The sequence below is a fragment of the Platalea leucorodia genome (assembly GCF_965183815.1).
Source record: "Platalea leucorodia genome assembly, chromosome: Z".
NCBI lineage: Eukaryota > Metazoa > Chordata > Aves > Pelecaniformes > Threskiornithidae > Platalea > Platalea leucorodia.
The window spans coordinates 29,449,712-29,477,655 of record NC_138858.1 but is presented as its reverse complement, the minus strand read 5'-3'; the positions used below and the strand labels follow the sequence as shown (position 1 = coordinate 29,477,655).

The window sequence follows — 27,944 nt, the reverse complement described above, 5'->3', positions numbered from 1 at the left end:
GCACAACCTCCTTCTCTTCTGGAACTGGGCTAACTTTGCCTTTCATGCTCCAAGACAAGGATTTTTAGAAATCCAGCATAATATGCATACTGTTCAGTACATATTCACTGCAGGCATTTATATCAGAGACCATAGTTAGAAAGCTTGTCTTTTTCACCTTCCAGTACAGTCAATGTGGTGGAGGGCAGGGGAGCTCTTGCAGAGTTCAGTTCAACTCCCTGACCTCCTCAACTGCAAACAAGACTTAAGTAACCTTTCTTGCTACTCTGGTTGTCCTATGCATGGTAACGATGACAGAGTGGTGGTGCAGATCCCACCTTGAAAACAGGAAGAACTAAACTGCAGTGCTGGTATGTCTGAGGGGAAGAATTTTTATTGAAGAGGTATGAATGCAGTAATGAATTATTCAGTCATTGTTTGCACATTTGAGGTACCTTCCATTATTTCATTACATTTCAGTTTCAATACCAGGGAAACTTATTTGATACAAAACAAACCTTTTATAGAATGACCTGCGTTACAAAATGGCTATGACCTGTGTGTGTTGCTAGAGAACCAGGTGATATACGGTGAGAACAAACCCAAATCAATATTATAGGATGAGGTCATGGGTCAGCATATACCAATATGACATGGACACAGAGGAAAAAAGGCAAAGTAAATGAGCTTTCTTTCATCTAAAGTATACAGCAATGTTTCTTCCCTCAGGGCATCCTGGTGGCTAATAAATATTTCAAGAAGCAAAATCAAGAGGTTCTTCTCCAGTCATTTCATTAGCTACCTTTTTATTTGGACAGTTAAGTTTAGATGAAACTCACCAATGAGACCATGGAACAAGTGACAAAGTGTTCATTCACTTCAGCTGGGCTTCCTTTACACACCAATGGTGAATATTCAGTATCTTCTAAGAACCAATGAGTAGTCATCAGCTGAGCACCCAAAAATACTTTAGCCTTCATTCAAAGTTAGTAACTCAGTCATTTTCCATATACAATACAAAATTTTAACATTATAAGCTTAAGTTACCCCAGTTAATTTTTTAGGCACCTAATCCAGTGTCCTGAATGGAAAGGTTCAGCATCCTCAGTCCCCACTGCAATGAGAGGAGGAAAAGGGGCGTTCCTGCAGAATGCTGTTCACAGCACCCCAGTTAGGCTCCTGCTCTGAACTCCATCTCGTCCTCTCTTGGTAACAGAGGGAGCAGAGATTTCCTTCCTAACCTAGAAACCCAAGCTTGGTGTCTTTCTTAGAGAGCATGACTGTCCCCAGTATTCACGGTGCAGTTTTCAAACTTAATTTGTAACAGCTGTTGTTGGGAAATCCTGGTATGATCGTTACCCGATGCACATGTATGCAGCATAAGTAGTAATGCACAAGGACAGACCATTATGTTATTAAGGCTGCAGTGAAGATGAGAGATGCAGTTATTGTGGTCTGGACTAGACAAATGCTACAAATTTTAACCTGCTACTATCCTGAAGCTGTAAAACAACCAGACTTCAATTCTCATCCCATTAAAACAACTGAGATTTTTGCAGTGACTTCATTATGCCTCAGATTAGACTCAGTGTGAGCTAAGGCTTGGAAAGGTGCACAAACAGATTTGAAAATCTAGGCAATAATTGATTAAATTGGACATCAGAGGATGAACTGTCCATATTAAGGATGTCCCATTTTCTGGAAATGTATCCTTTTAGGACAGGTTAAGTCAACTGAATGCAAAAATCTTAAGTATTTCAAAAAAAGAAGTCTAGAAGCTATTCAGATAAATTTACACATTGTTACAGCCCCTATGAAATGTTGAGCACACATTTAAATCATGTGGCTCATGCACACCTTATTCCTTAGGCAAACCCTATGCTTACCCAAGGATGCTGCCTTTTCTCACCCTTCCTCCAAACCTGAAACACCTGCAGTCAGTCTCAGCTTATTACAACAGCCACAGCTGCATTTCAGGGCTCTGCCTGGGGACTAAGGGCCTATTGTTATGCCTTGGGCCATGTGTTTATCCCCATCAGCCATTAAACCAGCAGCAATGTTCACCCCTGACCATTATTAGTTAAGTCAATATCAGTCTAGTTACTAAGCAGATGAGCTCTTACCAGGGTGATTAGGATGTGATAACTGCATAGCTGCAAGCAAATCAGATTATTCCCTACCACTATCCACAATATGTGTAAAAATAATTCTTCCAGGTGGTTCAAAGCAGTTGGCTGTGTGCCTAACAATTCACCTAGGCATTCTGGGATTGCATAATAAAATACTACTTGTCATGTCTTATTGCTTAATTATTGTTATCAGCTTCCAGAATTTCAGTAAACTGGGCGTACTGCATAATGAGGTTAAACTAAGCCAGAGGTATTGTATCACAAGTACAAAGAGAGCTATACTACTATATTGTACTGGATATACTACTACCCCAACACAGTAAACTTTTCAGTCTCTTATATTTTTTCCTAGGGAAAAACTGGCAGTTTACAGTAGACTTTTCTAGAGTGTGTCTGGATCTTAAATTCTCTGAGAACAATAAACTCTCTGATACGATAAACTCCCTTTGTTAATATTATCATAGCATGCTTAAAATGTATCTGGAGAGTAGATGAAAAGACCCCTCAGGCTAGGAGACAGCAAAAGGGAAAGCAAAAGGAGAATGATCATCCTCTCATGTTATGAAATCTCACCTTCACTCATTTGCATAGTGACAACCTCTCCCTACTTTTTGAATCAATGACATCAAGAACATAAATGCTTAAGGTAAAAAAAACCCAAACAACTGAGTAACATTAGCAGAAAATTCTGTAAAAGCAAAATATACGTATAGGAAACTGAGCAGAAGAAAACAAATGTAAACAAAAATCCAGAGAAGAAATACCTCTGTTTTTGCTTTTCTCTAAGAACTTATATCTACCTTTTCTCCTACATATTTCAAACAGCTTTCCAAAACCAAGCAAATTTGCAGTTTATACATGAGAAAACAGGAGAATAATGAAGGTCAAATACATGACTTAATATAAATACATCTATGTGACAAAGGTAAAATACATTGTTTCCCTTGGCAGGTGAGGTCCTCTCATTCTTTCAGAATTACCTAAGCTTACTATCCTCACTAAAAAAAGATTTTATTAATTTTTACTGCCATTAGCAGTAGAGAACAAATTCAGCTCTTGGAAGATGAGCTGGATTTTATTCTCGTTTATTTATCATCAAAGGACTGTTAATTAAATTCTCAGTGCAAAATATCACCGTAGATGCATCAACCCAAAATAACCCAGCTTGGCTTTCAGTGTTTATTAGATTCTGGTGTATGTTTTCCTGCTCATGCTCAGGAAAAAAAATAGCAAAACTAAACAAAACCTTAAAAAAATCTTTTAAATGGAAATTTGTCTAGAAGCCACTGGAAAACAGTTCTCACGGAGTGAAAATTTTAGTGACTACCCCTGGTCAGACAGCAAGGCAACATCAAGTTGGAGATAGGTTAGATGCCCTGATTAGTCCTTGTGCACTTGCTGCTGGTGCAATAGTGGAGGGACAGGCCAAGCCACCACTGGCACAATGCAGAGACAGAGGGAGGCAGGGGTCTCTGCAAACAATCTTGAGAAATTTCTCCCCAAAGACGCGGAGTTCAGAGAGATCACAGTGCACTCGGACTGGAAAATGCTTACTCATGAGAGCATCCCATTAGCTTTTGGACTTGGAGCCAGAGCATTTTGGCACTGCTTGAAAAGAAGTTGAAGAGCAGCACGCTGTATAGCAATCCTGTGACGTGATGCTGTGCCCCTGCTTTGGACAAACAGTCCTGTTTATTACAGCAAGGATTTTACCGTGGTCTTTAGGTGCATGGGGGTCTTCAGGTGCCCTCTCAGGACCTGTAGAAGGCAACTCAGAAAATCTAGTCAATAGGTTTAAATTCTCACTGTCATAATCTGCACCTCTACAGGACAGCCCATATATTTGATAAAGGCTGAAACTGGATTAAAATCCTAAGGAGTTGTTTTCTCAGTCTTAAAATCCTGAAGGCAGTTGGTGAATGCAGTCCGTATCGGTCACCTTTCATAAGTGCCCAGAGGAGAAAATGAGAGTGGTTGCAGGGATCCTGAGAGTCAGGAGACGCCAGAGGTGCTGACTGCATGGCTGGTGCTCTGCTCCACGGGGAACACAGACAACCATTGCTGCAAGAAATAGTTCTGCTTGTCTGAGGGGATGAAGTGACTCTTTTGGTCAGTGCCCACCTTGACTTACACCTCATGCAATGCCTTGGATTTTGCAGGGTTGAGGCTGAAGGGGAATTGTGCCAGAATCAACCCTCTTCCCCTTTTTTCCACAAATGATGAATTCCCATCCCACATCTGGGACACTGATTCTCCCAAGGAGAGCGCATGGGAAAAGAAGTGATCAGGTTTAATGTCTGTTTAGATTCCTACTACATCTGTCCAAATCTCTTCCTACAGCTGCCTATCCTTTATTTATGTAATTACTTTCCAAATTCATTTGACAATACCATGGCCCTCTGGCTAGTCACCACTTTGCTGTTACTCTACTTTTCCTCCAGTGCCCACAGCCTGAAAGCAGGTACTAATAGGTATTATCACAGAAAGTTGCACAATATCTGGGGCATCTTTCTCAGCCAAAATAAACATGACCCATTCTTGATTTCGTGTTGTTCTTGGTCAGAAAATTTTCCTCTTAAAAATATTTCACAGTCCTTGGTGTTTACCCCTTTTCTGTGCTGGATGCTAGCAGAACATGGGCTTTGCCAGTCAGCCATGCCCTTCAGAGCCAGACCAGCATGCTAGCCACCTCACTCAACTTTCTGAAAAGACAATGGCAAAAAAGCTTATCATCAACCCTGATCATACTTGGAGCATAAATCCAAAACCTAGACTTCAGAGAATATTTCTGAGGGAGAAAATAACCCTTTGTCCATTTTGTTATAACTTCACCAATGTCCTTTGTACTTTGTCTCCTTTTCTTCTTCTATTCATGACTCTTCTCAGTACTTCGCACTGTAAGGTAGTTTTAGCAGTTTTCTTCTAGATACAGTTTTACTGGTCCTTCTATCATGGTCTTAATGTAGTTTTCTATAAAAGCGGTCATGGACAGCTACTTTATAGTCCCCACTGAGTTTGTTAATATCAATTAATGTTAATATCAACTCATGAGGCTCAACAAGGCCAAGTGCAAGGTCCCGTGCCTGGGTCAGGGCAACTCCCAGTATCAATACAGGCTGGGGGATGAAGGGATTGAGAGCAGCCGTGTGGAGAAGGACTTCAGGGTACTGGTGGATGAAAAGCTGGACATGAGCTGGCAATGTGCGCTCACAGCCCAGAAGGCCAACCATATCCTGGGCTGCATCAAAACAAGCATGGCCAGCAGGTTGAGGGAGATGATTTTGCCCTTCTACTCTGCTCTGGTGAGACCCCACCTGGAGTGCTGCATCCAGCTCTGGGGTCCTCAGCACAGGAAGGACATGGACCTGTTGGAGTGGGTCCAGAGCAGGGCCACAAAAATGATCAGAGGGATGGAGCACCTCTCCTATGAGGAAAGGCTGAGAGAGTTGGGGTTGTTCAGCCTGCAGAAGAGAAGGCTGCAGGGAGACCTTATTGCAGCCTTTCACTACTTAAAGGGGGTTTATAAGAAAGATGGGGACAGACTTTTTAGCAGGGCCTGTAGTGATAAGACAAGGGGTAATGGTTTTAAACTAAAAGAGGGTAGATTCAGACTAGATATAAGGAAGAAGTTTTTTACAATGAGGGTGGTGAAACACTGGAACGGGTTGCCCAGAGAGGTGGTGGATGCCCCATCCTTGGAAACATTCAAGGACAGGCTGGATGGGGCTCTGAGCAACCTGACTGAGTTGTAGATGTCCCTGCCAATTGCAGGGGGGATGGACAAGATGACCTTTAAAGGTCCCTTCCATCCCAAAGCATTCTATGATTCTATGATTCTGTGAAATGAGATTGAGGTACTAATCGAACTGAAGGAAAATGCTGTGGTCAAACTGGAAGCCTGAGCCTACAGCTTTGAGATGTTGGAAAATGAAAAGGTAATCAGAGACTCCTCTGGAGATAAGCAAAACTTTTCATTGGATGAATCATCTACAATGATTTTAATGCTGTTAAAAATAGATTGTGTGAATGCAGGAATATAACAATGAACAATTTTATGGCCCGTGGGTCATAAGGAATTGTTTGGATGCTTTTTCTCAATGACAGCTACTGTGACTGAACTTACTCAGTGCAAATCTTCCAAAGAAAACATGCAGTGCTTGCAGTAAGGATGTCCAGATAAATAACACTGTTCCCTCAATTTATTAGTAAACCTATTTCCTATTACAGAGTTGACACATTATGGTTTGCAGAACCAGGATTTTCTCAGTTAAATGTGAAAAAACAGCTCTGACCACGTGTTGCTAAAATCCAGAGCCTTTGTATTACCCAAAAATTGAGATTACATTCTGTCTGTGCAATGTAATTCCATGACTTTGCTTGGAAAGGATATATTTGTTCACGTTCACAAAACTGAGTGCAACTGCAGCATACTGTCTGTTACCCCAGAAATAGCAGCATTTCAGTGCTGGAAAAAATTATTCCTGTATGTAAAAAGTTGCAGTTGCAGAATTACTGGGAGGAGAAAGAGGCTTTGCATATATCATGTACCTGATATATACAAATACATATTATCGTGCCACAGAATGACAATATAATATCTGCTGTCTCAAAAGTGTGCATGCAGGGTGACTGCAGTAAAATACGTCAGATCTAGCTAATACAAATCTTGCCTTCCTTGAGTTTTGAAGACTAAACCATGACCTTTTAAATTTGGAATTCAAAAAGTTGTTGGAACCAGCATAAAGAGAAGTTGGAAAAATACCCACAACCAAAGAAGTTCAAGCTATCTTGGGTAAAACTGAATGGAATATTTGGTAAAGAACATTTAAAAAAAAGTTCCTTTTCTGCATTTTGAAATTTGCTTGGTTGTGGATCTATATTTTTGCATTGGAAATCATACTTTTCAGCAATGGTTCTAACATTGTTGCTCCACTGCCTTTGCAAGTAATGAAGAACAAAACTTCTCTGTATTTTAGAAATATGATAAAAGCATTCTAGCATTACCCAAAAAGGTTATCATGCAACATCTGGCAAATAGGATACCTGACAAAAATCAGGACAATTCTTAAGGAGAAATCATGGCAGACCCTTATCTGTCCCATAGCATGGCTCCAGCTCCACAAGGACTCTTGGGACACTGCCATGGTGGGACCAAGAGAGACTCCCATGTGCACAAGGCAAACACTGATGGTGACCCCCTGTATACCAGAATGCACAGTGGTGGTGGTCTCCGCCCAATCCCAAAACAGGGACCCTTTAGCAAAATGCTCAGCTTGCTGCCCTCTCCGGGTAGCCCTGCTGCACGCTGCCCACTCAGGCCATTCACTAAAAGTTCTGCAGTGTGACCCTTACTCAGCCCATCCCAGCCTACTGCAAAATACTAATGACTAGGAATGACTGATTAAATTAAAGAGCAGATAAAGCAGAAAGAAAGAAAAAATCAGAGGAGAAACATCCTTAAATCATCTTTACATTGTATCAGCCTATTGGAGTGCATGGAGCAGACAGATAAATAGTAGACAGAAACCAAAGGGAAGCCAAAAAAAAGCCAGAATGATGCTGCAAAATTGTACCAATAGTAATGTTGCTATTAAGCCACAACAGAAAGTGCAAGAAGGTGGAAAAGAAGCAGATGGTCAGTCTTGTAGGTGGTCTGAATGAACAACTCTGAAATTTGTTTTGAGAGTGAAGTTAACCGTTCCTACTGTTTATTCCGTAAGAGTATCAAGTTCTACGCAAAAAGTATGAGTTTTTGTTGTAGTTGAAATGATTAAAGAAATGGATTATTGTGACTAAAGGGTACATCAGTAGAATGACTAAAACCTATTTAGGCAATATCAGAGTCACAAATTATTCTCATAGGAACAGGCCACATTTCATTGTAATTTACTACACATATTTAAGTGAAATCTAGAGTCTCTGAAAGAGAACTAGAATGAAAGGTCCCATCGAGACCCTTGCAGGAATGTAATTTGCATGCACAAAAAAGCCGGCAAGGGTGCAAAATAATGCACTACCCTGTTGCAGCTATGAAATATGTGAAATCACTGTGGCCTTGAAGAGCTGGGGTGTTCTCAGTGCAGGACTGTGGTCTGCTGGACCTCTGCAGATCCAGCAGTTCCTCAGTTTGCATGTTCAGAAGCCTATCAGTGCACTCTGTGAAACAATGCTTGCCTGAATTTCTTGCTTCCTATTCTCCACGCAGTAGCAATATGCCATTTCTCTTGTAGTGTGCTCAAGAGAACATGAGAATGGACCCTTGTAAAATAATAATAATCAGTTTTAAATCCTACAGAACCAGCAGGGATAGGCAACCTCTGCGAAGTATTTTAAGGCATGTCTTAAAGCCAGATGAGAATATCATGTAAAATATCTACTTGCTCTTGGGTTCCCAGAGGCAGCTTTAGATGATTCAGCCTGGGGGGAAAACAAACAAAAAAAATGCCCTTGCTCTAGAGCACCTCCATGTGCTTTTGCCACCAGAGCAGCTAGGATGGAACAGTGTGACTGACAGCCCGTCGATGTTTTTCTCCTCTCTGCTTGCAGTGAGTTACAAGACTAACACCTGGCATACAAGACAGCTGATGGTCTTCCAGCGAGGATGTGGACCGGCTGTGCTGCCAGGATAGACAGGTTTCAGGCAGAACTGTGGCCAGGCTGAACATAGGTGTTATGCCAGCCAACACCACCTTGCGGGAACTGTCAGCTTCCAGTTGCCCCCCCCAAAAATAGTCATTGAAAACCCATGGCTTGATTCGCCCCTTAAGTCAAGAGGGAGCTCTAAAACTGGCTTGAAAGGAAGCTATGTTGAGCCTCTGGACTGCAGGGCTCCTCAGGCTGGTGTGATAGGCAATAAATGGTACCTTGTCCCTAGAAGCCAAATGTAGTTCTGTAACCTGCAGTCCTTCAACAAGAATTAAAAACCTGCAGAACCCACCTCCTGAAACCCAAACTGTATTCCATATCAGACCATTCTTCTCTCTCTTGTTCAGAAGGGTTCAAAACTGATCAAAGGAAGCTCAAAACTACTGCCTGATGCCATCTTTATTATCATTTGTTGCTGAATTTTAAGTGTAAATTAGTACACATGATCTAATTACTTAAAACTGCTCTATTCTCTCTCCAACAGTGGAGAAGCAATCATTTTATTTTCATGCAAAACTATGTGGTTTTTCATAGCAAATTTCAGGATAAGTTTATTCAAAATCGTTAATTTGTAATTTGTCTTTTTTGAAGTCATGTGGTTGACTATTAAGTCGAGGGGAAATTCCTTTTTTTTTTTCCATTTCATTCTTACTGAAGTTAAAGAAAGTATTTTTCCTTTTTTTTACTTCTAACTTCTTTTTCCACTGAACAAAAAGAGGGAAATTACCCTGATAAAAAAATAATTAACTTTTTCCATTGGGAACTAAAGCAAAATGTTACTGGTGTTATTTTTCTCTCACTTCAAGAGAGAAAGTTGCAAGTGAGAGAAAATGTTATTTTTAAAAGCAACAGCGTTGCTCTCCTCACTTTTTTTATTTTAATATTTAACTCCATCTTTTCTGTGGGGAAGGTGGGAGGAGTGGGAAACAGCTGAAATACCAACTGAAATAGATATTTCACCACAAGCAAGTAAAAACTTTCTTTTGCTGTTTAAAAGGTAATCATTAAAATTGAAGTAATATAATTTAAAATACTTGAAATGAATGTCAGAAAAGTAATTTTTATTTTGCATGTAGTTAAACACAGAGCTTGCCATCTTAAAAAGTAAAGTATTTCCCTTCTTAAAGAGTATCTCCTGGAGTCCAAGTCCCTGGCTGCTCACTCAGGTACAGCTCTCTGGTGCCCCTAGCCTTTGCCATATCACTGCTGCAGAAGCTCTTCCAGCAGTGCCAACTTGAGGATATTAGGGATGAGAATGCCTCCCTGCCTAAAAAAAAACGGGGGGAAGGCAAGAGGAGTTCCGTTTGTCAACCACACAGCTAGGTCCTTGCAGGTCTCCTGACTAATCACATCATGGCCTGTGGGTGCAGGATGACACTTCTGCTCTGCTGGGGTGCGGGCGACGTGCTGACTGTCCCTCTGTGCCTGCGCTGTTCCTGTGTGCTCTGCTGAGTTGCCTAAAGGAGCAACACACAGAGGAGACTCTGGGAGGTAAAGGCTGGACCATGTGGGGACGGTGGAGCTTCTGGCTGCAGGAAATGGGGAGTGTGGGGCCACACATGGGGGATTGGGTGTATTGAGAGTGACAGTAAGTCACATTGGGAAGGCATCAGGTAAGGTACGAAATGTTACGGGTATTATTTGCTATAACATTGGTGGCACATTCTTGACTTCATCATGCATCAGGAAACACTTTTTCACTGTGAGGGTGATGGAGAACAGGCACAGGTCGCCCAGAGAGGTGGTGGAGTCTCCATCCGTGGAGATACTCAAACCTGGTTGAACACAGCTCTGAGCAACCTACTGTAGGTGGCCTTGCTTCAGCAGGGGAATTAGAAAAGATGACCTACAGAGGTCCCTCAGCCATTCTGTGATTCTGTCACCTCTGGTGTAGGCTGGCAAAGCTTAATCTCTGAAATATGTTATGCTTTACTGCCTCTCCTTATGAAAACCTGCCTGCTTTAGGAACCCGTTTCATGACGCATTGTGCAGTTCTCAGACTGACATTTCTCTCAGTGAAGACAGCCTTCTGAACCACTTCACTTTCAGTAAAGTTCTTAAATTGATCTGACGTAATGTGCATGGATGAGTATTATTTCTTTTATGCTAGGGGTGACATCTGGCCTCGGACAAAGGGCCTGTCTAAGGGTTTGTGCATCACTGAAACCTCATCTAAAACTTGAAGATAGGATTTGAACGAAACCTGAGTGTTAGTGGGTAACAAATGGCACACACCACCAAGAAGTATGTTCTAGTTTTAGACTTCAAGAGCTTTATTTAAAACTGCATGTTTACTTTAAAACATACCAGATCCGCAAGAAAAATACAACTCTACATAATGTTTGAGTCTATTCAATTGGGGGACACCAATTTGGTACTGAACATACTAAAGGAACAAAACCAAATGAAAACAAAGCAAACAAAAGCCAGACAGCAGCGGGTACCAGTCATTGTCTTTTTAAAACAGCGAGATATTCCACAGTCCACATGAGTTTTGCTGTTTCTTCCACCGAAGCAGCATACCTACGTGGTTTAGCTGTGGCTAGGAAGCTGGTACCACTTTCAGACAGGGGGGTCACATGACACTGAGTCAGCTTCAGTACAGCACATTGCCATTTCACCCAGTAGCGGATCTGTTGATGTGCTCCATGTTGCAGAATATAAATGGGTTTCCAGATAGGGAAAGATGATGACAAACAAAACCATCTGAGTGAGATACCATCATGGCAAGTCACAGCATGAACACTGACCACGGAGCTGGGCACCTGCAGCTTCCTCAGAGACATATCCAGGAGGTTAAAGCATCTTTTCTTGTCTAACTTCCATCTCAGATGAAGTGGCATATGCTTGTGAATAGATAAGGGCAGAGGTCTGCATCCGTTGAAGAGTTTAGCGCAAGACCATTTTCTTCCAAAGGCAGCCTCTTGTCCTTAGGGTTTTAATGTGTGGCACATTTCCCACCACAAGACAGTTTAACTGTATCAGTTCACCTTTTATCATACCATGTCCTAGCTGCATATAATTTTACAGTGCAATATAAAATAGAGGAATACCTCAGCAGGCTATTTCAAACATACGTGTATTACCTACCTGTAGGTAAGCATTTTCTTCAATACAATACATTCTTTTCACCTCTTACTTTTCAAGTTCATAGGCATTTTTCCAGTTATGTATGTCTTCATTTTTTCTTAAAATAAGAATGTGCTAACAAGCACACATAATGCATTTTGTGTACTGATATGTGTTTCTCAGAGTAATGCATTTAACCTGCTGTGCTTGTGAGGCAAGCAATTGTTTCACCTTTATGTGCAGGAACCGCTACCAGTCTGTTCTCCAGCCTTGGCAAGCCCCTTCCATGCTCCAGAGACCAGCTGCTCTTGGTGGTGAGTGAAATAAAGGCATATCCCAAGGCTACGTGTTGCCATGGGAGAAGCCAGAAGCTGGCTTTCTCCAGCGGGCACCACGTGGCAAATGTTGAGGGTATCTATAATTAGAATAGGTTATTCCAGTGGGGGTCATATAGGACATGGCCACAGAGGAGTGGACATTATATCTAGGTAGGCATCTAGACTACCCCACGGAAACTGTCAGGATCAGCGAGGAAACACCAAAGTCACAGCTGGGCTCAGGCGAATGGGGGTACCCAAAGAGCAACACTCCGTGCCTCGCCAGAGTGAATACCTTGCCAACTTTAGAAGAATTGCTGCTAGTTCTTCTGCATCTACGCCGTTGCATTTGTTCTATCAGTGGTGTCAGCTCTAGTGAAGAATGAGCACCGTTGCTCGCTCTTTACCACTGTGTCATCTCAGCCACCTGACACGGCTGTAAAAATGCTTGTCCACACTCTACAACCTTCAGACTAACAGCAGCTCAGAAGAATAGTCTGCTTTGGATGCAACACCCAAACGTATCACACCATATTATCCAAGACTCTCAATGCTGTATTTATGCAGAGGAACTATTCATATTAAAAACACTAGGTGCTATAGGCAGATATAACACTATGGACCAGCACCTACAACAGTGGTGTTTCAATCTTTGTGGGTGCATCTAGGCAAGTAAGACAAATAACAGTAGTGACAACCTGAAATGCATGTTAATTAGAATGAGTCCAGTGTGCCCTGAAACAAAGTACATATTCTAAGAAAACAGGACTGCTGTATCAGTTCATCTGGGCAAGCACTGTGTTTCTGAGCAGCAGGCAGGGAATTTGAGCAGTCAGTACTGGAAGGAGCTGCATACAGAGGAGGTGTCTTCCCAGTCAGGGGCCAGAGGTTATCTTAAAAACCAGGCTATAAAAGTTTATATCCTTGCATAGGTCACAGTGCGATTTCTCCCACATCACTTTAGCCATATAAACAAGAGGCTTAGTGTAAACCAGTGCCTTGCTTCTGTCAGCAAAGCGAGAGGAACATCTCAGAGAGGCTGATTTATCTGACTGCTCCATCCCATTTTAGGAGAGGATAAAACACTTTTAGGAGGTGATTGAGTTTATCTCTTGAGTGGGTCTCAGTAAGTATGTCTAACTTTTACAGAGAGAGGAATGAAACCTTTGTTTTTCTAATTGTCTGTGTTTTCCGATATCATTGCTCCCCGGAGTTACTTGAGCCTGGTCAAAATTAGTTACCCAAAGCCCTTTGGACTTCTGGAGCCTTAAGAGTATGGGTTTCAGAAGCTTGTCCGAAACCAGTGATTTTCCAGTGTAAGTCATGTATCCATGTGCCTTGAATATGTGCTACGTTTGAAGTACCTTATGAAGCCAACTGCTTTCAAATGAAAAAAGGTAGCAAGAATATTTAGATTGCTGGTTGTGTGTGGTGGGAAGTACGACTCAAATCCTGCTGCAGTGCTACAGCGAGGTGCAGGAGACCGGACCCTTGTCCTCTGACACTGGAACTGCTTTTTCATCCGCCAGCCTCAGGGGTGCCGCTGGAGCCCCGACGCCGGCTTTCCCAGATGGGCTCCCCGGGTCCGCCCGGCCATCACCTGCGGCTCCTCACCGCCCTGCTTCAAGGCTGGGACCCCGGGAGGGCCTCGGGGAGCCGACAGCCAGACCCCGGGGCCGGGCAGCCCGGCGGGGCACCGGGGGAGCGCGGGCCCGGGGCCGGCCGGGGCAGCGGGGGCCGGGGGTGCTGCCGGCGGGGCCGGGTCGCCCCCCTCGGGGCGTTGTTCGCCCCCCGCGTCCTTCCTGCTTCCGGGGGCCGCCGCGGGGAGGATTTGCCGCAGATGACATCAGCCGTGGATGCTGGAAGCGCGGCGGCGGCGGCGCGGGGATGCGCCGGCTCCCCCCCTTCCTCCTCCTCCTCCTCCTCCTCCTCGCCAGGTCCCTGCCCTGCACCGTCTCCGTATAAAAGCGCCGCCGCCTCCCCGCCCGCCCTCACTCCCTCCCTGCCGCCTGCGGAGCCGCCGCCGAGCGGCCCTTCTCCCCTCAGCGCCCCGGAGCCGCGGGGCGGAGCGGGGCGGCGGCGATGGCCACGGTGGTGGTGGAAGTGGACTCGGAGCCCTCCTGCAGCATACCCAACCCCACCTCCCCCTCGCCCAGCCTCTCCCACCGCTTCCTGGACAGCAAGTTTTACCTGCTGGTGGTCATCGGCGAGCTGGTGACCGAGGAACACCTGCGGCGGGCTATCGCCAACATCGAGCGAGGTGAGGCGGCGGGGAGCGGGGACGCCGCAGGCAGCGCGGCGGCACCCCCCCGCTGGCGCCTTCCCCCTCCTCGGACGCGGCCGGGGCTCGTCCCCCGCGCACCCCCCGCCCCGCCGGGCGCGGCCAGACGAGCCGCCGGGTCGCGGTCTCCGGTTCTTTATTCCACCAGGGTCCCGCCGCAGCCCCCCCCCCCTCCCTCCCCCGGCGGGGCGCGGGCGCTGCGGAGCAACGGCTGCGGGCCGGGCCCCGCCGCCGCCCGCCCGCTCGCCCGGAGAGCCGCAGCGGGCGGGTCGCCCGCCCCGGCAGCGAGCCCCCCGCCCCCGCTGTGGGGGCAGAGGGGCCGGGGCGGGAGCCCGGCGGCCGCCGCCGATCCCCTCCGCCCGGAGACAGCGGCGGGTGGGCGTGGCGCGGTCCGCACTGCGGTCCCTATGGCAGCCCGGAGCGGACAAAGGGCGGCCGCGGCGCCGGCGGCAAACGCGGCTGGGGAGGATGGGGATGGGGATGGGCTGGGGCTGCGGGGCGGCTGCTCCCCGCGGAACCCCGTCCCCCGCCGCCGAACCCAGCCAAACCCAACCCAACCAAACCGGCGGGATTCGGGGCGTTTTCCTCCCCGGCGGCAACGACTGCCCGAGCGGGAGCGCAGCCGTACCTTTGTGTCTAACTTCGGGCGGTGAGACTTTTCTCTCGGCTGGAGGGTTTTTCAGGACCCGAGCTTTATATGCGCATATATATATTTCAATAAAGAAAAACCATATGGGTAACAAGGCTAAAACCTGAGTGCTCAGCCTCGTCATTGTCCGGCTACGGGCTGCTTGGACTCGCTGTTTTGTTTGTCCTTTTCTTAAGACGGCGATACAGGAAGGTATCGCAAGTGAAATGATAGTTTTATGAGTTCTCGGTGTGGTTTCTCATACAATAGGTTGCAGTGTACATGCAGGGGTGGGGGAAAAAGCCCCGTTGCAGTCATAGTGGTATGAAGCACAAAGAAAATTATTGCTGGACCCTATAGTTTGTTAAACTCAATTGATACCTGATTTTGTAACATATATTTTTGTTCTGGGCTGGTGAAAGCAGAGATTTCAGAAACCTGCCATTGTTAGAGGGGAGGAAGAGACCCTGGAACGGGGAATTGGTAGCAGCCTTGTCATGTAGGTGTGGTTCAGCGGTCCAGCTAGGACTTCATTTGTCTCTATTGTTGCTTTCTCAAGCCTTGTTGCTTTAGTTGGCTATTTCTCTTGATTCTTTTTCATGACTGTTTGTGGTAAAGGACCGCCTCATCACATCTAACCGTGTCCTGTTCACCTTTATTGCTACCATTGTCTCCTAGGGAGAACTACTGAGGCAGATGCTTTGTCATTCAGAGCATCTTCAGCATTGCACTTTCCTAATTCTGTCTAATTTTCGGTTATGTCAGAAGTGAATGGGCTGCATTTTAAGTAAATTATTAAAAATTATAGAGCAAATGGATAAAACTTCTGCTCTCAAGACAGCTGATGTCATCCTTCCTCTGAAGAAATGCTCTTCAGTCTCTTCTTGAAGCTTCCATTGTACAGTTGCTGCTGCATAGCTCTGTTGCTGCTACCTCCTGCCACTAAGCATAACACCCATTTACAGTTTTAGATGTTCAGAAGGGACACTTTGGCCTTTTTATTCACCATTTTGGATTAGAAGTCACCTCGCTGCTCCTGGTGTCAGACGATCTGATTGAGATTTTGCCTGCTAGGAAAAAACCTTGATCAAATTTCGAGGTGTATTGTTCTGGATGAGTACACTGGGAGTCTGAAGCTTTATCTGCATGAGGCAAATATGGGCTCGACTAATCTCTATCTCTTTGGACAGTGTGCTATAGTCTGGAAAAAACACACTTCTTTCGACCTTTATTCTCAACAGAGCTTTAAATGCATTTTGGGTTCTTGATAACTCTGCCTCACTGTCTTCTCTGGTACATCTCCTGAGTACCATCACTGAAAACTGTGGATTCATGCGCCAAACTGCAGAGCAACGTGTCAAAGAAAACATCTGCTGATAACACATCAGTGGCGTGATGCTACGCAACCTGGTGGAATGCAGAGTCATTTCTTAATATATCATGAAGAGGGAATGGCGTGGCGAGATGCATTTTCAGTAATTACATTTGGGATGTGACTTTGCTAAGGGGGCAATCCTCCAACCCACCGTCCACCAAAGGAGAAGAGGGGAGTGAAGAGAAAGCTTCAAGATCTTTTCCACTGATTTTGGCAGATGCTACTGGGTGTGCCCTGCCTGCTGTCTGATTAGTCCTGTGTCTAGTGGCATTGCACTCCTAAGACTGCAGAAGGAAAGAAATAGCTCCAGTTCAGCCATGCTCCCAGTAGCTATGTCTATGCTGTTAATGATCTACATCATTGGATTGACCTTGGATTTTAGTTCCAGATTTACCTCTGTTCTACCCAAACCTGATCTGGTTATATAATGTATAGAATACATCATGCTACTTTATAATATACATATATAATTTTTGCAACCAGACTGCTGAATCATGCAGCTGCAGATTTGGGATATTCTATCCAAATCCCAGCTTCAGCTTCTAGGGCTACTGTGTGCATGGGATGTCTAGGGTTTTTTTTGTTTGATTGTTTTTGTTTTTTTTTTCCTTCTATTTATTTTGCATATAGTCCTGTGTTTTGGACATTGCCTGTCTCACCAGTCTTGGCTACTCCTAATCAGAATCTTATCCCTACAGCAAATTTGGATTCATGACAAAAGCAACTACGGATGGTGGACAGGCCCTATCATTAGCAGCATTGCTGAATCATGGTCCATATTGCTTAACTGACCTCCACAAAGCTTTGTAGTCTCCCCACACAAGCTTGCTGTCAGAGGCCAGTGAGCTGTTTATCTTCTAGCTTCTTGAAGTTCAGCGCTCATTCATTCAATGTACTTCAGCTTTGTGATTGATGTTGGTTTACTAGTCATAGTTTTCATATGTGCTGTACATGCGTGGTATTATATCATCTTTACTTTCTTGGTCTCAAATATTCCAACACCTGGAACACATTAAAGCCTGCTGAGTTGTATTTGTCTGCCAAAACTACACCTGAAAAATGCACCATATGGCCAAGAGATTTTTGAGAAATGAAAATAAGGAGACTTGCAGAAGAGACTTGCTGCTTACGTCCCCGAACAATGATGCATCAGTCAGGAAGTGGAGGTGGCTGGTTATAGCTTAGTTATTTTTCTCTTGAGTGGTTATGAAATGAGTTTCAAATGGCAGCTACTTAATAGCTGGTAGCATATCCCAGTAGTAAGCATGTTCCTATCTGGACTGGGATGCTGACAAGGAAAAGCCCTGGATGAATTCTCCCCTGAAGAGGCTTCAGGCTCCTGAAATGCAGATGTTCATAGTTGCATGGAGAACCTAGCCGGAGCTGCAATGAGAGACCGGCACTGCAGATCTGGTTTCTCTGCTCTTCCCCCTCTTTCTTCTCCTCATCCTTCAGCCCTACAACATGGCTTCTGCCAGCACGAATCCTGATGTTTCTGCTACCTTGAAAGAGAACATAGCATGGGAGATAGCGCTGACAGTAATGTTCACAGCCTGAAACTCTGACAGAGTTACCAGCAGGAGTGTTAGTGCTGGTCTCATGGTGAGGGTTGGCCACATGCCTCTTCAGGCATCTCCTCACCAAACCCCAAAGTGATTTAATTCAACAATCATCTTATGCAAAGGCATGGTCAGGCATGTGGGGAGGGGCCACCAGACACTTCCTCACCTGCAGTCCCTTCTGTGTTTGCCAGCTAATTTGTGTAAGTCTAATGATGTTCCTTTAGGAAAAAACAATCACTGTAATGTTGGTGTTCAAAATCACAGCAGTGCCTTGACTTACCTGTAGTGCAACTGCCTGCTCATTATTTTTCAAAACTAAAGATTTTTCAGAACAATTTCAAAACAAGAATATTATAGAAAAATGTTAAGCATGTTCTCCTGTTTTGTTTTGTTTTTATTTATTATTTAGTCATCAAAATCTTAGGGAAGGAAACTATAAATTTGTCTTTTGGTTGCAATGATTCCCCCCCCCCCCCCCCCCCCCCCCGTTCATATTTCAATCCTTAAAAATGTGTTTTAGAATAATACATTTTTTTGATCATATGTGTCAAGTCTCTCACTTTCTAAGTAGCTGATGGGAAAAAAGGCAGGGAATAGAGATGTGCTGTTTAGTTTTTAAAAGAAAAAAGATCAAGCATAGCACAAATATCAGAACTAGAATTTTGATGCTTCATAAATAAAAGATCACTTAAATTTTAATTTAAAATATGGGATGCTTCAAAGCTTTTGAATGAAGAAGTCAGCATTTTAATACTTTGAATTTAAATATTAATTTGCAACGTGCTAGGTGATGCTGTCTTGTTTTCTCAGAGGGACAAGTACAATGGTCCTGCAATGTGACTAAAGTGTCCTCTGAGTGATTCACTCTTTCAGTTTTTAAATCAGTGTATTGCTATTTTAAAGTCCATTTGGGGACATCAGTAACTTCTTGTACTGTGGCTACTGGGATGCGGGACCAACAGTCCTAAAGCTGGGGCCTTAAAGGATGGTCATCCTTTGGAAAGGCAGATTTCCTCTTGCTTGTGACCGATTCCCATCCAGAGTGCTCCTTCTGAACACTCAGCACTTTCCAAAAAATAGCTGTATGCCTTGAAAGGAAGAGAGGCTGAGTTTGGAATTTAGAAATATGCAACTAGCATGAATGCAAAATTAAAACTTCCAGTGCTCATGTGTCAAGCTAGATATGTTTTATATTTTCAATTTTAGGAATCCGATCATGGGACACAAACTTGATTGAATGCAACTTGGATCAAGAACTGAAACTTTTTGTGTCTCGCCATTCAGCTCGATTCTCTCCTGAAGTTCGAGGTGAGTTTTTTGAAGTGTTTGTCAAAGGTGTTGGGTTTTTTTTTGTTGTTGTTTGTTTTAAGAGCAGAATTAATAAATACACTCTGGAATTGTATGACCCACTTTCATTTGTGATTCTTTACAATGAATAATTTTTTTCCTTTATTTTAAAATATGACTTGAAAATAATAATTTGTTTTAACTTTCTCACAACTTTAAAATAACCAGCCTTTTAGGTTAGCTTCATGTATATCACCATGATTACTTTGGTAGTAGATGTTAGTTTTAGTGCCACATTAAAGTTAAGTAAAACTCACTTTTTGACTGAACAGTTTGTTTATGTAGCACCAATCTAGTAGTCCCAGAGACTGAAGCTTATTGTGGTAGGTAGAGCACATACAAAAAAAATAACCTGAAAGGTTAGCTGTACAGTTTGAGAGAGCCAGAAATGGTGTCACAGCTGTTGCGCAAGCACATCTCAAGCACAGCGTTTCTTCCCAAAGGGCTTGGACTTTTCTCTTTCTTGGTATGAAAAGCTGAGGGGTGGAAGGTCTACCTTGACTCACAGGAGCTTTCTTTGGCTTGTATGAGGAAATCAGAAATTTACAGGGCTCATAAGACTAAATCTCTTTTGCTGCCTTTTCTTCAAGCCTGTCCTTCCTTTAGAGGATTCATATAATAAAGAAAAAAACAAAACAAAACAAATCCAATTTTGTGATGTGTAAAATCTTATTTTGTTCTGGTTGCATGGGAATCAAGTGTTTGGTAAGTTTTCTAACATCTCATTACTTTAACACAAATGCTGAGTGAGCATGGGTGAAATTAATCATGGTTTTCATGTAAAAATATATAACTTTCTCAAAGGAGTAGAGGTTGCTTTCATTGGTTGAAATCATTGTGGCCATGTGTACATTGACTAGTACAACCCGGAGCTGACGAGCGTTATAAATTCCAGCTTCAGGAACATCTCTTAAGTGTGGTGAAAAAGAGCTATAAAATGTTGTATCATGCTACTACATCACATTCCTAGGGTCAGTTGCTATACACTGTTGACAAAGAGATCCTGGCGTCTTCCTAGCATGACAGCACTGACCTGATGGTTTCGAATAATGTACCAAAATGTTTTGTGTAACAAAGTCTTCCTCTTGCAGCATAGGTTATAGCAGATTTTGCCATATCTCCCCTTATCTATATAGCATAAAACATTGCCAGAGTTCAGAAAAAAAAAAAAACCACAACCAACCTCTATGATTCTTCCCTTGGTTTGAAAACCAACAGAACCAATACAACAATGCTCAGTGTGAAAATTTAGAGTCAAGGCATGTAGTTCCTGATTTACACAGAAGTAAACTCAGGCCTAGAATACATGTCTTTCATTTCACTTTAAATATCATTAAGCCAATTCAACCTCTCGGTGACACTAGTTAGTTTGTTTTACAGAGACCGTATTCTGATAAGTGAAATTAGCAGAATTTATCTTTAAGGAATGCAAGATGCAATGTATCCCATTTTTAACATGTATGTGTTTTACTTTAAAGCTTCAGGGAGAAAAAAAGATCCTACATTTCTCCTTTAGCAAAAATATTCCAGCGTGTCTAATATTTTTTGCTGTCTTGTTTAGATGATACATCTTGATACCATTAGACGAATTAAAATAAAGCAAATAATCTGCTTTCATATGGTAAATAAAATAAGATTATGCACTCCTTTTTTCAACAGAAAGATTATAGAATTCTCTAGGAATTTTTTTCTAGGAATTGTATTTTTGGTTGATTTTTTTTCTTGTTTGTCTATACTTGCCTGTTTAGTCTGTCATTGTGTTGAATTACAACTTAATTGCCTGTGACTGGAATTCATCAACATCACTATGACAAGCAGCAATGAATGTGTTTTTCACCACTGTTCAGTCTTTTAACAATCAACTGCTGACAAATATGTTGAAAGAGCACTAAGGGGGCCTGAAACTTGGATAAAGGTAACATCCAGGAATAAAGCTAGCCTTCTTGACCAATTTCTTGTCTAAAATTTTGTGGGGAAGCCGCTTGGCACCTCAGAATCCCACTGCACAGATCAGAGGATCATTTATTTTAGTTTTTTTCTGTGATTCTCTGATGCTGAATCTGTATGAAGCTGCTTTGTATCCTCCCTACTGTTTGGTAGGGAGAAGTGGTTTTTGTTGCCATTTGTTAATAAAATTTCAGAATGTTGGATTTCTGTTACAACACCCAAATGTTGAATTTTGAGTGTTTAACCAGTGAAATGGTCAATGTTTGTACTAAAGAGATGATTGTAAGTACATATTCCCTTATGGTCCCAAACTCAGAAATTCTGCAGAATTTGTGTAACTAGGTGACCTTTAGTCCAAGGAAAGTATTCATCCAAGGTGATGGGGTAGTCTGTGGGATGTAATTAAACAGCCTTTTTTTCAGTTCTTTGAGACTGAACTCTTTGTGCGACTCCCACATAGGGACAGTTTACTCTTGAGCAAGGGTAGAGTCATCTAGTGTGTCTGTACATCTCCTAGTGTAGTCAGGTCTGACTGCTGACTGAAGCCTGTTTGATTATAATGTTTAATTATGGTAATTGCAGTGCCGGCTCAGTACATGCTTGTATGCTTTTCAAAGCAGCTCGAGGATACGCACAGCAGCGATGTTAAGGGTAGGACTCTTTCTCCAAAAGGAAGCTTGGAGGAAATGGGGCCAACCCTGTCCCCACACCATATGTCTGCGATATCGAAGGAGAGACATGCGAGAGAATATGTCTGTCAAAGCATTCATGTGTTTTCACTTGAGGAATTTGAGGTCTAATCCTTCTCCCTCTGTACTGAATAGCAATGTACATATTGATAGTGCAGGGAGCATGATTGGATCCCAACACTTTTTATGCTCTCTTCAAGGGAATGGGTTGTCACAGTGGTATTTGTGCATCCTATATTCAGCTGCTGGGCAATTTATGGATGATTTATGATTGCTGAAAAATAGGATTCAGAATGGAAATGCCAGCAGATCTTTTCTGATACCTTGTAAAGCAGCTGAGTTAGCAGACTCCTTAATAATACCAAATCTTGCAGAGATGTTGTTGTCAGGTGCTGGTGAAAAATGAGTAACAGGGCTTATTAACTGGTTGCCAAGACAACAGGCAACATGACTTAAAATGGGTACTCTAGTGCTTGCCTCTGTTTTCTCTGTCATGTACTGATAACTTCCATCTTATGTTAACATCACAAGGACAAAAAAAATCCAGACAATGAATTGTAACATGTACGTGCTGGAAAAGGAACTGTGTATCTGGCAGTGAGGCAGAGCAAGTGGAGAGTCTTGGAAAGAGCTCTGTTGAAATAGCAAAGATTGGTAGTAACAACTGCATAATTTAAAAAAAAACAGTTTTAGCTGCATAAAGCAGCTTCACAAAAGACCAAGTAAATGGGTTTTGGGGTGTGGTGTGAGAGGGTGAAGCCATTGAGGGCCCTTCTGCAAGACTTCCCCACACCTGCCATTTTGTACCTCAGCTTCCACCTGGGGACACTTGAGTGTTGTGTTGGTGTGTATTCAAGCCCTTGTCTAGATGAAACCCACTTTATTTCAGTAGCTGTTCACTAGCTAGTCACCCCTAACCTTCTAAGAAATACCACTCAAGAAATGCTCCGTGGCTACTTTGTACTTTGTCCTGTTGTTATGGAGAATGTGTATCTGTGGAAGACGCGTTTCCTATCTGAGCAGTACGAGGAGGTCTCCTCTTGCCCATAAGTCAGCAGTTGGTGACTGTGCTGCCTTAAGTGAGTCCTTCCTTACCTGTGCCCGAGACTTTATTTTTGCCAGCCTGCCTGCAGCCAGGGAGGACCTTGGCAAAGTGCAAGACATGTCTGGTGTCCCATGTTTGGCAGCCACCTGCATCAGCAGCAGCAGTGGGCTTGCCTCCTTCAGGCTTCCTAAAGAAGGTCATTCTTCTCTGAAACTGTCATTATCCCCAAAAGCCTTAACAGCTTTCATTCTGAAAGTTGCCATTTCAGAAGTTACTGTGTAGGGCTGTTAGTATCCTGTGGAGAATTCTTGGATCTTGGAACTTTGGTCATCAGTACTCACAGCTCCATACTCTGCCAAAGTGGTACATCGTCCCGTTGCCTTTGTCAAACAAGATCTAAACCCAGTTAATATCACACCTAGTAGCTTGCAATGTGAGCTCATGGAATCACTGATAAAATCCTAAAGGGCATGGTTTTAGCTCTGTCTTACTGAAAACTGCAGTTCATCAAAGTTTGTCAAGTAAGAGGACATAAGTACTTGAGCAAAAACTGTCACTTAAAGTGAAAGAAAGAGAAAAGAGCCAAGAAGTCAAGACCAGATTTCTCAGCTAGTATCAGAACGCCATCACTAATTGCTTAGGAATTAATTTAGCTTAAAATCTCAAGTAGTTTGGTATACACATTTAAGCACATCCTATAAATATGATTCTTCAGCTATTAGAGACTGTGGTAGCTGGAATAGCTATTGAGTGGAGTCATTTTAGCTCATTATATGTTTAGAGAGGTTAATTTTAGTTGGTTAACAGACTTGTTTTGTGTCTTCAAGTATTTGTGCCTTGGAAGAAAGAAAATGGAGGCAAAATAGGACTTGAATAGGGAATTGAGCTGACTCACGCTGCTGCGGCTGTGAATGGTGTCCCCGCAGGGGGTTACTGCCAGCGGTCCAGGGTTGTAGCAGTGGGGCTGCTTGGCGGTGTGAGGCCGGGGACCCCCAGTATCCTCACGGGGGCAATCGGCCAGGGGGCACGCACAGCGCTCTCATCCGCTCGCGAGCTTTTTTTGTGGGAGATGCTAGGATGTTGGTGGCTTAGGAGAGGATTACAGTGTAACAGCCTATATGTTCGTGTACATGAATTGTCGAAGCCTTCCTTTCTTAGTACTAATCAAAATTCCAGAGATGGCTAATAAGTGACTTTATCTTTTTTTTCAGTGAATAAATTGTTGCACTTATGTGACAATCATTCTGTCACTGACTTCCATTTCTGCTTTTTTAGGAATAATCTCAAAGAAAATTAGCATGAATTTACATTGCTGCCAAAACACCAGTACCTGCTGATGCTAAGCTGTTAGCATGAATCAGCAAAATGGCTGAGAGGTTGTTTTTAAATGCCTTGTATTACAAGTACATACAATGAGTTCAGTGGTCTTAGAATAGCCCATATCTTATAGGAACAGGTTTTTTACCTGTATGGGGCAGCTACCAGAGGCATGGGATTAAGTTAGTTGTGAATAATGATAGAATTCCAACTCCATTATGAAATTTGAATCCCCATTCCTCTTTATTAGAATGATAATTCAGCATACCTAATGGTATATTCACAAGGGTTATTTTGTTAAGGGTTATTTTATAAAAACTTACAGAATTGTAATTCTTAATTTGTCCCTTACGAGACTGCTCAGTCTTTCTTTCCTAACATTTTGTCTATGTGGGATGTCTGAAACTGAAGACTTAAACAATATTTTATTTTTGACCCTTGCATTTACAGATGACCTACCTCTCATCTCTTCCGTCATGGATTTATAATAAAATGTGTAACCAGAACATCATTGCCACTCTTTTTATCTAGTTTCTGGTTGTCATGGTGTGCTGGTTTTGGCTGGGATAGGCATAATTTTCTTCATAGTAGCTAGTATGGGGCTATGTTTTGGATTTGTACCGGAAACAGTGTTGATAACTCAGGGATGTTTTAGTTCTTGCTGAGCAGTGCTTACAGAGAGTCAAGGCCTTTTCTGCTTCTCACCCCACCCCACCAGCGAGTAGGCTGGGGGTGCACAAGAAGCTGGGAGGGGACACAGCCAGGACAGCTGACCCCAACTGACCAAAGGAATATTCCACACCATATGATGTTGTGCTCAGCATATAAAGTTGGAGGAAGAAGGAAGGGGGTATGTTTGGAGTTATGGTGTTTCTCTTCCCAAGTAGCCATTACGTGTGATGGAGCCCTGCTTTCCTGGAGATGGCTGAACACCTGCCTGCGGATGGGAAGGAGTGAATGAATTCCTTGTTTTGCTTTGCTTGTGCGCGTGGCTTTTGCTTTACTTATTAAACTGTCTTTATCTAACCCACAAGTTTTCTCACTTTTACTCTGCCGATTCTCTCCCCCATCCCATGAGGAGGGAGTGAGCGAGTGGCTGTGCAGTGCTTAGTTGCCAGATGGGGTTAAACCACGACACATGGGCAATGTTTTTCTTAGATGCCTGTTTTTCTTAATTTTGTTAAGACTTATCTTTTTTAATTGCCTGGATTTTCTGTTACTTTCTGGTACAGTTTAGCAATCACTTGAGAGAAATATTAAATGTTTGTAATCGGACTTTATAATGAGAAAAGGCTTGATTCAAAGGCCACTGAAATAATTGTATTGGACTTTGGATTAGAGGAAATACTATCTAGTATTTTTAAGGTAGAACAAGGACCAAATTTTCACATAACGAGGGAAAAAGTGAACATTTTAACTTCTTTCTTGCCAGATAAAAATGATGCTTTATTTGCAGTGAGTTGCCTACCACTGTATTCAGTAACAGGACCAGACCCAGGGAAGAAGAGTCGAGATATTCCTTGCCTCTAGACTAAGTGGAATGGGGAGCATATGTTCACCCCTGTTGCCAGTTCTAGAATGAGAGTAGCCACTGTGGCTGCTGCTATGAGCCTTGCAACAGCATGAGGAGCTCCAGCTGTCATCTACCTTGTAGAGACAAATGCAAGAGATGCATTAGTGCTGGCCGCAGATCCAGATGCTCCTGTCTGTAGACTGCTGGGAGTATCCCATAGTACCTCACACTCCCTATGAGTAGGTAGGGAAGATACGCACTTTGGTCAGTAATAGCCACAAATAGAAAGCTGGATAGTTCTGTAACAGAGGCCCATGCTTTTGCCTCAAACCCCCAGATGGTCCCACCAAAAAGACATGATGGTTACTTTTGGCTTGTAGTTGGTGGTGGCAATCTCTTCCTAGGGTCGAGAAGAAAAGCCAGTGCTCCTGATGACCTGGATTTGCATGCTGTCTGTGTGTGCAGCATAGACTCATAAATGAAAGGACAGGACTCTTCTGGTTCTTGGCTTTTCTACTGGTTGGAATTAGTCTGTTTGTGATTCAAAACTAGTTACTGATACCAGACAAAATGAAGTTTAAAAAAATGGTATTAAAATAATAACTAATTCAGAAACAAATTTGTTTGAATTTCAGTATTATTTTGATGTTGTAACTTTATGTATTTTGGTACTTGAGAGCTTGTCTATAGTGGTGACATGAGTCATCATCCTGTGTCCCTGTGTCCTGTATAGCTGTTTGTGGGACATTCTGCCCATCAGAACTCTGGGAAGCTTAGGGTTTTATTTAAAAGAAACAAACAAAAAAACACCAAAAAAAAACCCAAACAAAAAAACTCTTCCAATGAGACAAGCCATATTCTTAGGCTGTGTAATCTCTGAGCAATTCTAATGAGTTATGGAGACTTTCACCTGGAAGTCCACTCCTTGGTGCCAAAGGCAGCCTTTGGAAGCTGTCCCAGTTTTATGGCAGTTCTGTAGCTCTTCTGGAGAAAAGACTGATCCTAGCTTCAGTTCCCATGTCCTGAGTCACAAATAAGTTTTCTAGGTCTTGTAAGCTCTTTATAGTGGATTGAGTTCTGTGCCCCCACTGCTCCTGAGAGCCTAGAAAGAGCAAAAGCAAGAAAACTCATGGGTCAAGATAAAGATGATTTAATAGGTGGAAGAAAGAGGAAAAAAACCAAAAAGTAAAGTGAAGGAGATCACTCACCACCTCACACAGGCAGACTAATGCCCAGGCAGTCTCCAAACAACAGCTACCTTGGAAACTGAAAACCCCACCTTCTTCCTCTACTCCAGCTTTTGTTGCTGCGCATGATATTATATGGTATGGAACATCCCTTTGGCCAACTTGTGTTAGCTGTCCCAGCTTTGTCTTGTCCCAAGTTCTTGTCCACCCCCAGCCTACTCACTGATGGGCAGAGTCGGGCAAAAGAAAACCTTAATGATGTGCAAGCACTGCTCAGCAATAGCCAAAACATTGGTGTGTTATTGACACTATTCTAGACACAAATCCAAAACACAGCACCTTACTGGCTGCTGTGAAGAAAGTTAAGTCCATCCCAGTCAGAGCCAGTAAACTCTTCTAGAAGGGTTTGTTTCTTAATATGCATATGTGTATCCATTAACAAGAGCAGGACTCCAGCCTTGTATGAGTCCTTTCAAAAGACCATCATGAAAGGACTGAAGTTTCCTGGATCACTGTAAGTGTGATGAAATTGGCACCATGAAAACTGTCCTGGACACATGGGACAGACAAGACAGACTAGAAAAATATTAAAACAGGGAAGAGGGAAGCCTTGCTTTCATCTCTTTGTGTTCAAGTCAGGGTTTTTTTTGCTGGCATCATTGTTGAACTTCTGGGAAATAAACATGGGATGAAGTCTGACAAGCCCAACTAGAGCGGTCTTGCTTCTGACCTTGGGGCTTTGAAACATCCAGTGCACATCCTGGCATAGGTATTATGGCCATCCAGCATGCTTTCTTAACCTCAGGCTCAGTCCTGAAGTTTTCTTGGTCTTCCAGAACCTGCATGGAGTTTAGACAAACTGAAAAAAAAAAAACCAAATAAAAAATTATTTTCTATGTGACCAGTACTTTAAA

General features: G+C 43.1%; 1 protein-coding gene across 7 annotated transcripts in view; it reads left to right on the top strand.

Annotated features, from left to right (window-relative positions):
* Nucleotides 1-14,221: 14,221 nt before the first annotated feature.
* MAP1B (microtubule associated protein 1B) overlaps nucleotides 14,222-27,944 on the top strand; it is a gene marked incomplete at both ends in the record, with an annotated part of 71,100 nt that continues 57,377 nt past the window's right edge. For all 7 annotated transcript variants that reach the window (XM_082335792.1, XM_082335790.1, XM_082335791.1 and 4 more), the window contains 2 exons: nucleotides 14,222-14,399; nucleotides 19,192-19,293. In XM_082335792.1, coding sequence (XP_082191918.1) covers nucleotides 14,222-14,399; nucleotides 19,192-19,293 — 280 coding nt within the window. The remainder of the gene's footprint in view (nucleotides 14,400-19,191; nucleotides 19,294-27,944) is intronic.